Raw genomic sequence first — 16,032 nt, 5'->3', positions numbered from 1 at the left:
GGGACCCCAAACTCCCGCATGAGTGTGCAGAAGTCCTGCAGTGTTTGTGCACTTTCCGTAGTGTCTCCCGGACCCAAGAAAAGGAAGTCGTCTAAATAGTGCATCACCTGTCTATGCCCAGTGGCCTCGGTGAACGCCCATTCCAAAAAGGAGCTGAACATTTCAAAATAGGCACATGAAATTGAGCAACCCATGGGCATGCATTTATCCACGTAATACTTCCCTTGGAATGTGAATCTCAGCAAGCGCTGGTCCCGAGGGTGTACCGGGAGCAACCTGAATGCTGATTCGATGTCTGATTTCGCCATCAAAGCACCGGGGCCCAGGCGATTCAGTAGCTCGACGGCATCGTTGAACGCTGCGTATCGAACTGAACATACCTCAGGGTCAATAGCTTCATTCACCGAGTCCCCCTACGGGGCCGACAGATTGTGAATGAGTCTATACTCCCCCGGGTCCTTCTTCGGAACCAATCCTAGAGGTGAACACACAAAATCCGCCACTGGCGGGCAGGCAAAAGGCCCTGCTACCCGTCCCAAGCCGACCTCTAAATTCTTGGCGGCCACCGCCGGGTTATGTTGCACAGATAGTTGATTCTTACAGAAGGGGCTCCCCCGAAAATTCCCCGCCGGGATGTTGAAGCCATACAGAAAGCCATTCCTCAAAATCCCGGCGGATACATGATCAGGGTATTTGTTCAGCCAGGGAGTCAAAGTAAGATGTCGATGGGCGAAGATGATTGCTTCCCAGGCACCACATCAATCCTGCTTGGATCCCCCCTTTCCTCCCAAACTACCGGACTTGGATCTACAGCTAAGTTCTGGGTGTGAGGAGTTCCCACAGCCGGAACAAGCATGCCGGAACCTACATGTTCCCTGAGGCCTGTTACAGTTACCTTTGTTGAAACCCCAACAAACCCCACGCTTGCCCCCATTCCCACCGGTCTTGGGCTGTGATTCCCCACCGGCGCTCGCTCGAAAGGGCTGTGCCGGTCTCTGTTGGACTGTCCCAGACCCGCTCCAGCCTGGCGATGACGTACCCGCCGGTCCAGGCAAGAGCTGTTTATGCCATGACACTGTGTCGAGACAATCCCACGTTAAAGCCTCGTTAAACTCTTTAGCTTTTCGAAAGTTAACGTCATAACCCTTCCATTCATTCCCCCCCGTACATTGTATAAAAATTCATGATCCTGTTCTGGTAACATGATAATTCGGGCAACACTTCGGGTTTACGTTCCCCCATTACTGCTGTAAACATAGAAAAGGCCTTGACCCAGTTCGCCATGGTCTCATCGACCCTAAATTCCGCCATCTTGGCCCGCCATACGCTGGGGTGCCATAAATCTTTCTGGGTCTTTGAGTATTCTATCTCACGATGGTCGGTCAACAGTGAAAACATGGTAATATATTTGTCCCCCCATATCATTTCCTTCGTGGCCGCGGGATGTGCTGAGACAACCTTTCCCGCCTTGAAGGCACTGAACTCTCCCCAACCAATGGCAATGGGTTCTTACCGGGTTTAGCCGCCGTGTCCGCTGTCTTCGCTCGGCCATCCGTTGTGACCCCCGTTGCTACCTGTGGGGGAATATAAGGAACATTCGCTGTCCCGGCTTCCCTTGACTGCCGTAACTGCTCAATTATTATTCTGGCTTCCTCGGCCGGATCCCCCGCAGCCACTGCCCCCCTGCTTTCTTCTCTAGCCAGGGTAACACTGCCGCTAACTGAAGGGCCAGTTCTGGGGGCATCTGATCATCCTCAACTGGCGTTATCACTACGGGGATTGGTAAACCCACGTCCGGACCTGGTACTGGGCTATCCACCGGTGCGACTGGGTTGATTGCGCCCGGGCTCGCTGGGGGCACCTCTGGGGCTGGGCCCTCCCTGGAACCCGCCCTCCTCTTATTCCTCTTCCCCTTACCCTCTGGGGCGACGTCCGGCAAGGCCGGCCCTATAACTTTCTTAGGCCGCCCCGAGAGGTTGCTCTGCGCTGCTATCTGCTTCTTAACATCTGCTAAGCCCCGACCGATCGCATCCACTTTACCCATTTTTCGGTCCATCACCGCTACTCGGTGCACGAGGGTGCGTAGCATCTTCTCCATCTCGGAGCTCTTTCCCGCTTTCTTGCCAGACATATCTTGGTTACTTCGCCCAACTCGATCCGCAAGGTACTAGAGCTTCAACACGCCTGGCACTGAAAGAGAAACAACAAAGATTACAAGTTCTCAAAATTGCCGCTTGTTCCTTCGAGGGCTCACGAGCGACGAGTGGTGCAGCCTTCAGAGCACTGGAACAAGAGGAAGCCTTGTTGGATTCCCGGTCTATTTATCCATCTGCGGGAGGGCGGGGGCCCTCCTCGGGTACGCCCATCCGTGCGCTGACTTCCGGGCGGGTGTCTAGGACAACCCCTTCTGGGCGGGAAGGACGCCCCCGCCCACAACGGTTTCCCGGGGGGATCGGGGCACCCATCCATACGTTCGGGGGGACCGAGTGGTCTTCCCTTTCCATGAGTGACATTGTAACGGGTTTGGGTACATAAGACGTACAACATTACCATTTCAAATCGACAGGCCATAATAAGCACACCATTTACCCCATTTCTGCATATGCTTAATGGGGCAGCAATGTGCCTCGAAGACCAGCTTTTCCTGATAGGCACACCAGTCCACCCCTGCCGTCCAGCTCCCAACTGTTTGTGGCTTCTTCCACTTCCATGCTCGTGCCACATACCGTTTGGCAACCAAACAGGCAACCGCAAGGAATGCACATTCAGTTCTGGGCCCCCCCCTCAATTTCCTCCAGCAGCCCAAGCAAAGCCATGTGAGTGGTGAACTCCAGAGAGTCGCCTAGGACATTAGAAAGAATGCCGCCCACCTCGTCCCAAAATGGTCCCCGTACCGGACATTCTCAGGCAACATGAGAGAAGTCTGCCCTCGGAAGTGCACATCGCACACATGCTGCATGTGTACCCAGAGGCACGAGTTGCTACCACATTGGCATGAGATTTGTTGCATGCAAATAATTGAACTGGATCATACGCAGCCGCGTTGAGATCGCCAATTCCCTAGGTGCCACGCAGGGAACCCTGTAGTCTTCTTCGTCTAGCACTCAGACTCAGGTTTCCCATCTTCGCCGAGCCTTGTAAAGGCCATCAGGAGCATGAATCACCAGTGATCGATGAATCACATATATTGGCCCTTTACACAACTTCCCTTGAAAGATCTTTGCCTCCAAAGGAATACAGTCGGGTAAAGAGTCCTCTGGAAGGTCGTGGGCTAACAGACCGTGGCGTAGCTCAAGGTAGTGGAAAAACTGAGTTATGAAAAAAGTACTTGCTTTTCACCTCCTGAAAGGATAACATGTCCCCCCCTCCCCCACTCCCCTTTAAACATCCCCAACATTTCACTGTAGATTTAAAAATCAGTGCGAGGACAATTATCAGGGAATAATAATGCAGCTCAGACATTACAATATTGGTCAAGTTTCAACGTTATAGTAATTTAAATTGTCAAGCCGTCAAAGCTTAATTGCAAGGATAGCGAAATATCAACACTACACAAATACTGGGAATGATTGAGATGAGATGAGATGAGACAATACCATTGATTATTCTTGAAGAAGAAAGCTCTAAGCTTTGAATATGAATACTTTAGCTATTGTACAAGGATATTCTTTCTGATAACTGACCCTCTGAGAACTTTAAAATCTACAGTGGGACTGAATAATTATATATGAAACATTTATAATTCAAGGATTCCACTATGAATCAATTATTAAACGTAAATGTAAATGTATTGCGATTTATATAGCGCACGTATCACCCGACGGCATCAAGGCGCTTGCCTTGGGAACCCGTCCTGGTATTCCCCTGTGAGATAACCCCAGCAGGGTATCCACAAGGTGAAAGCCAGGCATCCCGCCGCGAAGGGCCGTAGTGGAGATTAAGCAAGCTATTGCCCAGAGTCGCAGAGTGTGAACCCGTGAGTCGAGTAGGCACCGGAACGAGAATTATCGAGTCCGTGGAATTTTTTAGCCCAAGACCCGCCGAGGCGGGGAATTGAACCCTGGTCCAGGACCGATCTCAGCTTCCAGGTCTGCCGCCTCTAACCCCTGAGCCACACTTCTCGTAATTTGTACATTTATAAAATATTTTTAATCGAGGTTTTCTGCTGCTTGATTGTTAATGCAGCTAATTTTTTTCCATGTACTAACTATTTACTTGGGTCAACAAATAACGTTGCTATACAAGATTACTATTTCTGATTGACAAAGCACAAAAAGTTTGAAGCACAATTAAAATATTTTCAACATGTGTAAGGACTTACCAAATGGTTGCTAGCTGAGTCTGAGAAAGGTTTGACTGAACAAGAGAATTCTTAACTTGAAAACCTTAAAGAAAAAAAAGAGTATGTACCTGAGTAAAATGTGATGCTAGTGATGTATTTATCCTTAAGGTGGCACTACTACTCAAAGTCTTTAGACTCTCTCCAAATGGTCACAGGCATGTACAGAGCCATAAAATTGAGGAACCAGGCCAATCCATAGGCTGTTAGGTGAGCCAGCACGCCTTGTATTACGCATTTGGATGTGTGTCATACATCGCTATGCATTCGGATACTGGGTGTCCTAGTCTCATAACTTAAGAAGCAGTCAATCAGTTTATTACTATTTGACCAATAGCTGAATAATTGGAAACAGGAGCAAACTACTTTACAGAAACAACATTTTTTTTGAAAATTTCTTTATTGGTAGGATAAACGAAGGTATAGCAATCAGAGCATAACAGTTCTGCACTTAAGTCTCATATTTGCACCATATGATCGCTCTGTCAGGATATACACATTTTCATTTTACAATATGTTACTGTAACACCCCAACTAAACTCCCCCCTCCCTTGCCCTCCCCCCCTTCAGGCACTTCCTCCTCACTTGTATACCAGCCCTTGATGTCGGACAGTCCTACACGTGTGCATGGCGGGTGTAACATTATCTCTGTTGAATGCGCACTAGGGGCTCGTGTGGTTGGGCACAGTCGTGTGAGTGCCATCTGCGGTCATGCACCTCTATATTCGTGTGATGAGTCCCACCTGTTGGTTGCCGCCGCTTATGTGTCAGTCTATGAAGTGGAACGACCCTCATTCCTGGTGTCCCAAGTCTATGGTGTGTTCTGAATCCGAGTCGTTCCCCGACTCCAATGACCCCAACAAAGCATTCCAGTCTAGGGAAATGGGGAGCTTCCTAAGCCCTCTGCGTTCTTCGCGCTGTAACGTCGTACTTTCAGCCTTTCCCCACCTCACTAGCTCCGCCCTCCACATCTCAGGGTCTGGTGGCTTGGGGGACTTCCACCTCATGGTGATCGCACGCTTCGCTAAGATCATGGCTAAGTCTGTGAACCGTGTACCTACGCTCTTTCTCCGCTCCACAGGGCCCAGTCCCAGGAGGGTATATTCCAATGTGTTGTATGGTTTGGAAGGGACCAGCCTGGCTAAATCAGACTGCACTGAGGCCCAGTAGTACCCCAGCTTAGGGCAATCCCATAGCATATGAACCAGTCGGGCATCTTCCCCCCCACATCTTGGGCATGTATCAGGAGTGTCTGGGAACATAGTGTGCAGGCGGTGAGGTGTCAGATATGCCCGATGGAGGAGCATGAGCTGTATGAATTTAAACTTCTGGTTCCTCGATACCTTTTTGGGGTATCTCAATATCCTGTCCCATTCCGTATCTCTGAGTGTTCGCCCGATGTCGTGTTCCCACTTATCTCGTAATGGTTGCAGTGATATGGCCCTGCCCTCCCTTATGCCATGTGATATCCACCTGGTCAGGTGGCTGCCAGTCCCCATTAGATACTGCATCGTGATTAGTGGGTTCGTGGGTGGCTCCGTCCCGTCAGGGGCCCATGCCTGTGCTATGTAACATTTCACACCTGCGTGTAGCAAGAATGACCTCCCAGGTGAGTGGTGTGTAATGCGAAAGTCCTCAAAAGCCATCATCTTGCCATCGTTAAAGAAATCCCCCACCTGGGTCACCCCCAAGTCGTGCCAATCTGTAAGCATGTGGTTTGATAGTGTTCGCAGCCCAGCTGGTAACCCTAGTAGTGGTATCGTAGGGGCGTAAGTTGACACTTGTAACCCTAGGTAGCGGAAGGTGTGCTCCGCCACCTGGAAAGAGTAAGGTGCAAAGGGAAGATGAGTTTCCATCCTGGTTGCAGAGAAGAAAAACCCATACGACTTGGGTTCGCTAATCGTAAGGCCCGACATGGTGCTAAAGGTATTAAATATGTCGGGCACCGGGTCTAAGTCCCCTCCCAGGTCTCCGAAATAGAGTATAATATCGTCCGCGTACGCTGATACCACATGCTTCGTCTCACCCCTTCGTACACCTCTGTGTTGCGCGGACTTCCGGAGTTTGCATAGTAGAGGCTCTAGTGCTAGTATGAACAGCAGCGGGGATAATGGGCATCCCTGCCTGGTACCCTTAGCCACTGCCAACTGCGCCGATATGCACCTATTTGTGCGGACCCGTGCAGTTGGATATGTGTAAAGTAACTTCACCCAACTAATGTACTCGATCGGTAGCCCAAAATATTCGAGTACCGCAAACATGTAGTCCCACTTGATGGAGTCGAAGGCTTGCTTCAGGTCCAGTGATACGCAGCCTTCCGTCCCCGGCCCTCCCGGTGTACCTAGCATGATTTGGCTGAGGCGCCGCAGGTTCATAGCAGTGCTTCTGCCCGGAACAAAGCCACACTGGTCTGGGTGTATGAGCGATGGAATGTATTGAGTCAGTCTGCTCGCTAGTAGTTTACTTAATATTTTATAATCCGTGTTTAGTAGTGATAACGGTCTGTAATTTGCTATGCAGTGGCCGTCCTTATCCGGTTTTAGCAGTGATACTATTAGTGCTTGTAGTGTGGTCTGTGGAAGACCCCGGGACTTAAGTGCCTCCCTATAAACCTCCAGTAGTCGTGGTGCCAGAAGATCTATGAAGGCTCCATAGAATTCCACTGGCAGGCCGTCCGTGCCCGGGGCTTTGTTCCGTGGAAGGGCGCGGATGGCCTGTCTAATTTCTGCCACTGTGATGGGCCTCGCCAACTCTTTTCTCTGTCTCTCCTCCAGTTTTGGAATTTCCAACCCCCTCATGAAGTCCCCGAGGGCTCCATCTACCATAGGGTCGTGCGGGCCGTATAACGTCCCATATTAGTCTTGAAACGCAGCATTCACACTCAGTTGCGTTGTGGCCATGGTCCCCCCCTGGTCAAGTACCTCCATTATTGGCAAGTGTATCGGGTCGTCTTTTACCAGCCGGGCTAATAAAGGTCCTGCCTTGTCGCCAGTGCATGTTGTCTACTCGTGTACTCTCGGTAGTCAAGGATACGCAGCTCCTCTAACAGTTCTGCATGTTGGATGTGTGCTTCCTGTAGGGGCGTGAAAGGCACATTCGTGCCGGCAGCTTCACTCTCCAGTGGCGCTAGTCGTCCCTCTACATCCCGGAGTTTGTCCATCACAATGTGCCTCATGCCCACCCGTGTGCTCATCGCTTCCCCCCGAATCGTGACCTTGAAAGCATCCCACTCCACCTGGCGGGCACTCGCTGACCCCCTGTTTATGTCAAAGTAAGTTACAATGGCCATCTCTAGTGATGCGCGGAAAGTCGAGTCCTCCAATAGGTCCGGGTTAAGGCGCCATGTTGGTATGGGAGTTGGGATCCTACCCCACTGAAAAGTGACTTCCACCGGACTGTGGTCTGAGAAAGTTTTCCCCATGTGTTCCGCCGTTAGAATCGACCCCAGGAGGGGCGTGGTGCAGAACACATGATCTATTCTGGTGTGTAACTTATGTGGTGGTGAATAGAATGTATATTCCCTGTCCAATATATGCTTGCCACGCCATGCATCTGTTAATTGCCAACCCTCTGCCCACTGCGCTAGCGCCTCAGCCTGTTTCCTACTTTCCGTGGCCTGTAATGGTGGGTGCGATCTATCCATTGAGACATCTAGTACTGCATTAAAATCCCCTCCCAGCAACCAGGGGAAATCAGCTCAATCAGCCAGCACTCCGCTGAGCGTCACCAGGAACGCTGATTGGTTCGAGTTCGGTGCATAAACACTTCCCAGCACAACCGGGCAACCATCCAGTAACCCCCGGACAAATACATATCTGCCATTCGTATCCGCCCTCAGCTCCACCAGTTTGAAGGGGACCGAGTTCCTCAGCCATACAGCTGCCCCTCTCGAAAAGGCTGAGTAAGAGGTGGCGAACAATTGACCCTTCCACTTCTTAAGCAATTTCCCACTTTCTCAGGTCGTTAAATGGGTTTCCTGAAGGCAGGCAATATTGACCTTCCTGCGATTCAGTTGAGCTAAGATTCTATGCCTTTTGTGGACCGACCCCATGCCACGAACATTCCAAGTGCACAATCTATAGTCATTAAGGGTCCCCATCCCTAGCGGCAGCAGGTGTAGTCGATGGATTCCGCACCATGGAGCAGGTATAATTAAACAACCTTGAGCCTCGTGCCCGTGCAAAAAACAACCCCGTAACTCCCAGGTCCCCGAACAAAACCTTCCGGGATCCAAACAGTAGAGCCCAACGTGGGCTTGTCTTACAGTTAAACATGTCTATACGGTGGGGGTCTGGGGCCTCTTACACCAGTCCAGAGTCAGTTGGCAGCACTCCATCGCACCAAGAGCAAAGAAGGCCCCCCCTCCCCCCGATCGCCTCACAGATAGTTCATACATTACCATCCGACTCGTCGCCTAGTCCCAGTCACAGGTCATGCGCTTCTTGTGCCGTGATCTTGGGAAACAGCTGCAGGCTATCGGCAGACCCTGACACCTCCGTGTGGGTGGTAGAGCGGCTGGCTGAGGCGGCAGGGTCCCGGGCGTCGTGTTCAGCCAAGGCGGCCGATGTCAGATGGACCGGCCCCTCGGTCCTGGCCGATGACGGTCCCCCAGAGTCCGCGTGCCGGTGCATGTGTTCCTTGGTCGCTCCCCGCTGGTGTCGGCCTCCTTGGTGCGATGATCCCCCGCCGTGGTCCACCCCAAAGGCATCCTGCGAGTTCGAGGGTGTCAGTGTCACCTCGATCCATTCCGCCGCCTCCTCCGGTGATTCAAAAAAGTAGGACCTATTGTTATAAAGCACCTTGAGTCTTGCCGGAAACAGCAGTGCGTACTTCAGATCTCTGTCCCGCAGCAGGCGCTTAACTCCCAGGAAAGTCGAGCGGGCCCTCTGCACCGCCGGGGTGAAATCTGGATACACAGAGATAGTCTTGTCCTCAAAGCGCAATGGGGCTTTCTCTCTTGCGGCCCTCAGGACCGAGTCACGGTCCTTGTAGTGTAGCAGGCGGGCAATTAAGGGGCGCGGTGACGCTCCCAGTTTAGGTGGCCTTGCCGGCATCCGGTGCGCTCTCTCCACGCTATACAGTGGCGTGAGGTCTTGGGGATCCACTATCTTTTTTAGCCAGTCCTCCACGAATTGGGTAGGGTCTTTCCCTTCGCTTTTCTCTGGAATACCCAGTATGCGCACGTTATTGCGGCGGGCCCGCCCTTCCGCATCATCCAGCTTGTCCCAGATCGATTTGATCTGCTTGTCCATTTGCTCTAGTTTCGTAGAGTGGGAAGTTTGTTGTGGTATGAGGTCGTCTAGCGCTATTTTGTGCTCTTTGACTTTCTCTGCCAGCTTCGTGTGGTCCGCCTTGAGCAGTGAGAGGCTCGTCGCCATGCTGTCCATTCGGGATTCGAGCGCCTCCCTGGACGCCTTGATCTCCATTAGTATAAGGTCCAGTTTCGCATCCTGTGAGGATTTGCCCGTCGGGGGAATCATCTCCGCGTTCGAGGACGCCAGCGGGTCCTCCGAGCCTGTGGACTGAAGATCAGCTCCAGCTCCGGGGTCATGCGCCTTGGTCCTGTTCCTGCCCATATTGCGCGCTGGACGTGTCCTCAGTGCTAATGGTCTGGGCCAGTGGCGAGGGGGCCCCAGCCGAGTGATATGCCGGTGACCCCCACGTACAGTCGCCAGGGAGGGGTCACCAGTCGCCGCTCCTCCACGTCCGGCGTGTGCAGGAGGCCTCACCAGCTCCCCCCCCAGGGCCCGGCAGTCACAGTCAAGGGGGTTCAGGAATGGCGGCCCACACAGCTCTCCCGGGAGCTGGCACCTCTCACCCTTATTGCTCCAAGAAAGGGGGGGTAGGGGGCCACGCAAGGCAAAATGATGTCTGCGGCGGGGTGCCTAATATCCCGCTGCCGCTCCGCACACTGTACCTTCCGGCCGGCGGCCCAAATCTGCTGACAGTGTCCTTGTGGTGTCGGGGGTGGAGGGGGGGGGGGGGCCCTCCGTCCGGCCCGCTATCGGCAATGACCCGCGCAGTCCCCCCGGGCAGCGGCACTCGTAGCAGGTCAGTCCTGGTATCGTTTCCAGGGGGTCCGTTGTGCGCGGCGGGGATAGACGCGCTCAGGCCATGAACCAACGCGGTCAGCGCCGCTCCCTCACCAGGCAGGCAGGGCGGCAGCAGCCGCCCTAGCCGGCACCGGCCGCCCCCACACGCCAGATCGCCGCCCCACCTCGAGGGTCAGGCCGCTCCCGAAACACCGCCAGTAGGCAGCCGTCCTCAGTCCTCCACAGCCGCTGATCGGCGTCGGGGGTCCGCAGCGCCTCCCGGGGCCGGGGGTGTATCGTGGCAATCGGGGGGGGGGGGTAGGGGGGTACAGGATATTCAGCTAGTGTAGGTGGTTATGGACGGAGCCTCGTTAGTTCACGTCCGCCATGTTCGGTCCTTGGCCACGCCCCCCCCTACTTTACAGAAACAACATGAACTACATTATAGCAATATGTATTGCCTTTCTACTATTCCCAACACATAAATAAATTCACAGCACTGAAAACAAGTGTGCAGGGTTTGGCCCTGCTCAACCCTCTCTACAAAACATAGGCATCATCAAAACTAGAGTTTTAGATAGGGGTGCGGTGGTGCCATGGGGGCTATCACTTGGTCACTGTGGTCCCCCTTAAATTCATGGCACATGAAAAATATTTCCAGAGCATATGTCACATATGCCACTAAAGTCAAATCCAAAAACAGAAGTAGCCAGACTTGATGGATGGAGTTTTTTAAACTGATCTTAAGAAATATAGAATACTAAATTATGAAAAACTCACACATACATATGCACACACACGCAGACTGGAGTTCTGCACACCAAATGCTGTTTCATAACAACAATTTCTGAAGGTTAATAAAAGTTAAAGAATCTCTTCCCCTACAGGTACAATGTTAAAAGGGGAGCTACTACATCGTTGTGGTCTAGTGTTAGCATCCTCTACTGTGTAACCAGGAAACTTCAATTCTAAATCCTGATTAGCAAATTAAACAAACTGTGTGATACTGTCAAATACCAAAACATCTTTAAAACTATTACAACTAGTCCCAATGTCTCCTCCAGTTCTTCAAAGATGCTGTCGGTTTAGCAGAATAGAACAGCCAGTTGCTGCGGAACCAGAAACAGGAGAAATATGCTCAGCTTATGCAGCAAGTCCATCATCATACTAGTGAAAGGCTCTCCAGGATCGACAAATAACTTACAGAATGTACTGAGGCACATGAACCTTAAAATATGCTCACAATGGCCCATATATAGTCTGTGAAGAAGGGAGCATGCCATAACTTTGCTGTTTACAGGAAGGGTAACAGCGTCTGCAATTCATAAAGATAAATTTGTAAGTAGTTACTGATAATGCACACAATCTTTTAAAGGCTACACATTCTCTTCAGTCTGTATGCATTTACAAAGGGATTCAAAACGCTTGAGTTTGCAGTCAAATGTGACCCAACCAACAGCAGTAAAGGGATTGCACAAATAATTGGCGTGGTTAAGGTGTGGTGTAGCAATGAGCGGGGAATGCTCAGCAGGTCACTGCCACCCCACAGACAAACGCATGGATTGGCGAGAGGGCTATGGGACTGAGAAGGTTATAATTTCTGTGGCTGGAGCAGCAGCTAGTGCATCTGCTGATTTGTGGTGGCTGACTGATGCTCACTGACGATACATGGCCATAGAAAGACGAGTCGACATACAGCTTGCTGAAACTGTATGGGCCTACGGGGATCGGTAACCGCAGTCAGCAGCCGGCCTGAGGTGAAAGACTCACCACTCACTGTAGATCCCTGGGGCCTGCAAAGCTTGGCGGGAAAGAGCCTTGTGTGATTCAGACTGTAGCAGTGGCAATTGAACACCACAAGTCATGGTAACCATAACAGGAGGACGTGCGAACAGGGCACCTTTATTTCTTGTACCTTTCCATTCGCCATCCTACAGCAACTTGGTGGCAGCGATGGGGTTGGCCGCTTGCGGTCCTACTGCAGGGGGGGTGGTAACCAGATTCGCCTGCACTGGGCCTTGGCATCAGAGTGGTTGTTGGATTGCCGCCTCCCCATTTTGTACGGCGGATCAGGAAAGGATAAACATGCACACCTCAACACAGAGCCATTCAAGTCCCGGGAGCTTGATAATAAACTGACCCAGGCAACACAGGGGACGGAATGTTTAAATCACTCTGCCCTGCACATACCGAAATAATTAGCAAGGGCCCTCCTAAAATTAGAGGTCTTATTTCCCCTTATGTACCACCAGATGTCTACGATCGGCACATGAACACCTCCTAAGAACCGCAGGAATTAAGAGATCGAGATTGGAGATTGGGCTGAGACTGCTGGAAGAGGAACCCAGCTTTTTAATAAGAAGCTCAAGGTATGGCTGTTCCCTCAGTAGCCCCATACCCGGATCAGTCACCCCCTTTCTGTCAGCACTTTCAATAAGCAATGAAAAGCCCTTGGGCAGCCATGCTCTGAACAGAAACCTAAACATAAATATGATCTGGGGCAAAAAGTGGCTCAAAGATAAACTTTCGATCCAGACCCGGTGAACTGATTTCAAAGTGGTGCCACACTATGTAAAGCTAGCCTCAATGCCAGAAAAACTGTGCATCCGTACTCCACAATTTGATACAATGGCCGAAAGCAGGAGGGTACACTTTCTTCAGGGCAAGATAGATAAGTTTGCCAAGCCCAGACAGGAGATGACGCTGAGCCAGACTTGACTTGATTAAATATGCTTGGTCCACCAACAACAGAGATATTTTTTGGCCTTTAATCAATAGAGATGGGCTTGCAACCAAGCTAGGTATTAATGTACCACGCAAAGATGAAGTCTACCTATTGGAGGAAACACACAATTATTTGAGATGTCCAAGGATGTGTGGAAGTGGGTGGAGAATAGAATAGGCATATCAAGCGTGAGGCTTCACTGGGCCTCAGTGACACATGGAGTGTGGGGCATGGGGATACAGCCCTTCACTACTCTTTCTTGTGGATTTCTTTTTCATGGCTACATACTTGCCCTAGGTAACTAGCTCTCCTTTTTTTCTGCCTCATGGAGTGTCAGATCACTCTCCTGTAGAGCTTAATTTGAACCATTTACAAAGTCACCATTAGTGTGTGGCGTCTAAAAGCATGATGGAGATTTCTCCAGCTTCCTAAGAGAGGAGGCCAAGGTCCATTTGAGGCTCAGTCTTGGATAAGTCCCATAACTGGTACAGTATGGGCGTTATTTAAGACAGTACTGAGAGGGAAGGCAATGATGTACCTACACAAAAAGGCATGCCTGGGGGGGGACGTGGCCAACTGCCGACGGGATTGGCCGCTCGATAGCTTAGCTCCGGAGCGCCACTCCTGAAATATCCGTCTAATTTGAGATCCTCCTGGCCGAATCGTCCCTCCGAGGGTTTCGCAGCCTGCTGTGAAGGAGGTGGGAGCTGTGGGCTGACTTTGAGGAAGATGGGCTTGCTGCCGACGGAAGGCTCCAGCTCATCCGGGGGCGTCCTCGCCGCCGGAAGTGACACTAGGCGGCTTGAGTGCACAAAGCGAGACCGGTGCGGAGGCCTGGAACTAGCGAGGGCCCGGAAAAACATCTGAGCAGCACTGATCACCCTGACGGCACTCTACTGCCCTGCATCTGGCTACAAGTGATGGAAACAGTACCCGAGCACGATCGTAGAGGGGGATGCTGCTCGGAAACGCTGCGCTCCGCTGCTGTGGGCAGAGTTATCTGGAAAGCACGCATTTGAGCGAGGTCCCCCACCTGTAGTCCCGGCGCCTGGCGTACTTGAAACCATGCGAGCACCATAGCAGGTCAGGTGCTCAGATGGGGGTTTGTGGAGGAATTGGATACCGGAGGCCTAGAGGGGCCGCCCCTTGGGTGAGATCGAACGACTGTTGCAGGATTTTGGGAGTGGGTCTGAGGATCAGTGATACTCCTGTAGTGGCCTAGTGGATCCAGTGGTCCATCTGGGGGAAGAGAGACGGGGAGGGCGGGGATCAACACCACACGACCAGAAGAAGGAGTGTGCTGCTACAGTAGTTAATGGATCTGGGCCTACGGTGTCAGGGAGGCCCGGTAACTCTGTTGTGCGATTGACCCCTCACGACTGGCACTCAGATCGGGCGAAGCACTGGTACAGAAGCGTGTTGCGGGATCACCTTGAGCACTGGGAAGAGCGGAGGTACCACCCCCGCCCCCCCACACACACACACAGATCAAGCTGTTCACTGCCGAAGCGCATGAAGATTTCCCAGCTCAGGACGGTTTGGTTACAGCAGTGAGGGTTGGTCGCAGTCAGGTGGTTAACCTGTTGGACAGACATCGTGCTACTCTACAAAACCGACAGGCCGAGTGGTATTGGCCACTGCAGGCGGCAGGGAGGAACAAGAGCGCCCCTACAGTGAGTGGCGACCTCCATGATAGGCACACTATGGAGTCTGGGTGCAGCAACCGTACGGATGTGCAGGCCAAGTTGGACAAAGTTGCCTGGCAAAAGCAACAGGGCGAGGAGCGAGGAGAGTCGGCAGCCTCGAGCGACAGTGCAGAACCCACAAACAAAGATATTCTGAAGGCCACCACGACGGTATGGACCTCCCTCGAGACCCGGATAGATACAGTGGCGACGGAGGTGGCTCTGATCCGTGAAGATATGAAAAAAATAGCGGAGAGAGCGGGCACAGTAGAGAACACTACCAAGGAACTGGTTACGGATACTGCGGTCCTTAAAAGGCAGGTGATTGAGCTGCGCACTTCTCATGAGGCGATGGCGCTGCACCTGGACGACTATGATGGTAGAATGCAGCGCAACAACATTCTCATTCTTGGCGTGCCGGAGCGCGCGGAAGGGCAGGCTGCCGATCTGTTCGTCGAGGAACTTGTTCTCAAGTAATCTGCAACCACATGGACTTTCCAACAGTTTTTTCATAGAACGTGCTCATCGTGTTCCGGAGGGCCACCCAAAGCCCGGGGCACCACCACAGCCGCTCCTGGCCCGTGTTTTTAATTTTCGGGACTGCAATGTTATCCTGCAGACTGCGAGAGCGCGCCCCCCCCCATCCCCTCCACTGAGCTCCCCCAACCCCCCCCCCCCACTGAGCTTCAAGAACAGCAAAATCACGTTATTCCCAGAGTTTACCCTGAGAGTGCAGAAACAACGCCGCAGTTTTTTGGAGGTGAAATGTGCCCCTCAGGGACCAGGAGATTAAATATGCTATGTTGTTCCTGGACAAACTCAGAGTTGAAGTTAACAGGAAATCATGGTTTTTCACAAGGCCGGATGAGGCTGGAACTGGCTTGAGGGCTAGCGCACTGTTGGACAGAAGTCACACAAGGTCCCCTCCGCAGCCGATGGAGCAGAAGATTGGCGACACCAAAGACGTTCCCCTCCGCATTCTGACTCAGACTCTCAGGGTCACACAGGAGGAGGCTAAAACTGTGGTCTGAATTCGATTTGTTTGACAATTCCAGGGCAAAGGGTGCCCACATGGATAATCTGACGGTAGGGCGATGGTTTTGCTCAACACTTGCACCTGTATTGAAGCATATATTCCAGCTGGGCAGGCCAGAGGTCCGGGTGAATGTTAAGGAATAGGTTGAAGGTTTTTCTGTCCAGGCCTAGATTGTTCTCAGATCCAAGTTAACTACAGGGGGCGGTGGGGCCGGG

The 16,032-nt window shown here is 52.0% G+C and overlaps 1 protein-coding gene across 4 annotated transcripts in view; it reads right to left on the bottom strand.

Annotated features, from left to right (window-relative positions):
* The window catches only part of ITSN2 (intersectin 2), a 1,355,209-nt gene that overhangs the window by 926,455 nt on the left and 412,722 nt on the right, over positions 1-16,032 (bottom strand). For all 4 annotated transcript variants that reach the window (XM_086926255.1, XM_086926257.1, XM_086926256.1 and 1 more), the window contains one exon: positions 4,322-4,385. In XM_086926255.1, the coding sequence (XP_086782381.1) occupies positions 4,322-4,385 (64 nt within the window). The remainder of the gene's footprint in view (positions 1-4,321; positions 4,386-16,032) is intronic.

Source organism: Lissotriton vulgaris, chromosome 6 (genome assembly GCF_964263255.1).
Source record: "Lissotriton vulgaris chromosome 6, aLisVul1.2, whole genome shotgun sequence".
NCBI lineage: Eukaryota > Metazoa > Chordata > Amphibia > Caudata > Salamandridae > Lissotriton > Lissotriton vulgaris.
Note: the sequence above shows the minus strand (reverse complement) of the source record. Positions and strands in the feature narration are given on the sequence as shown.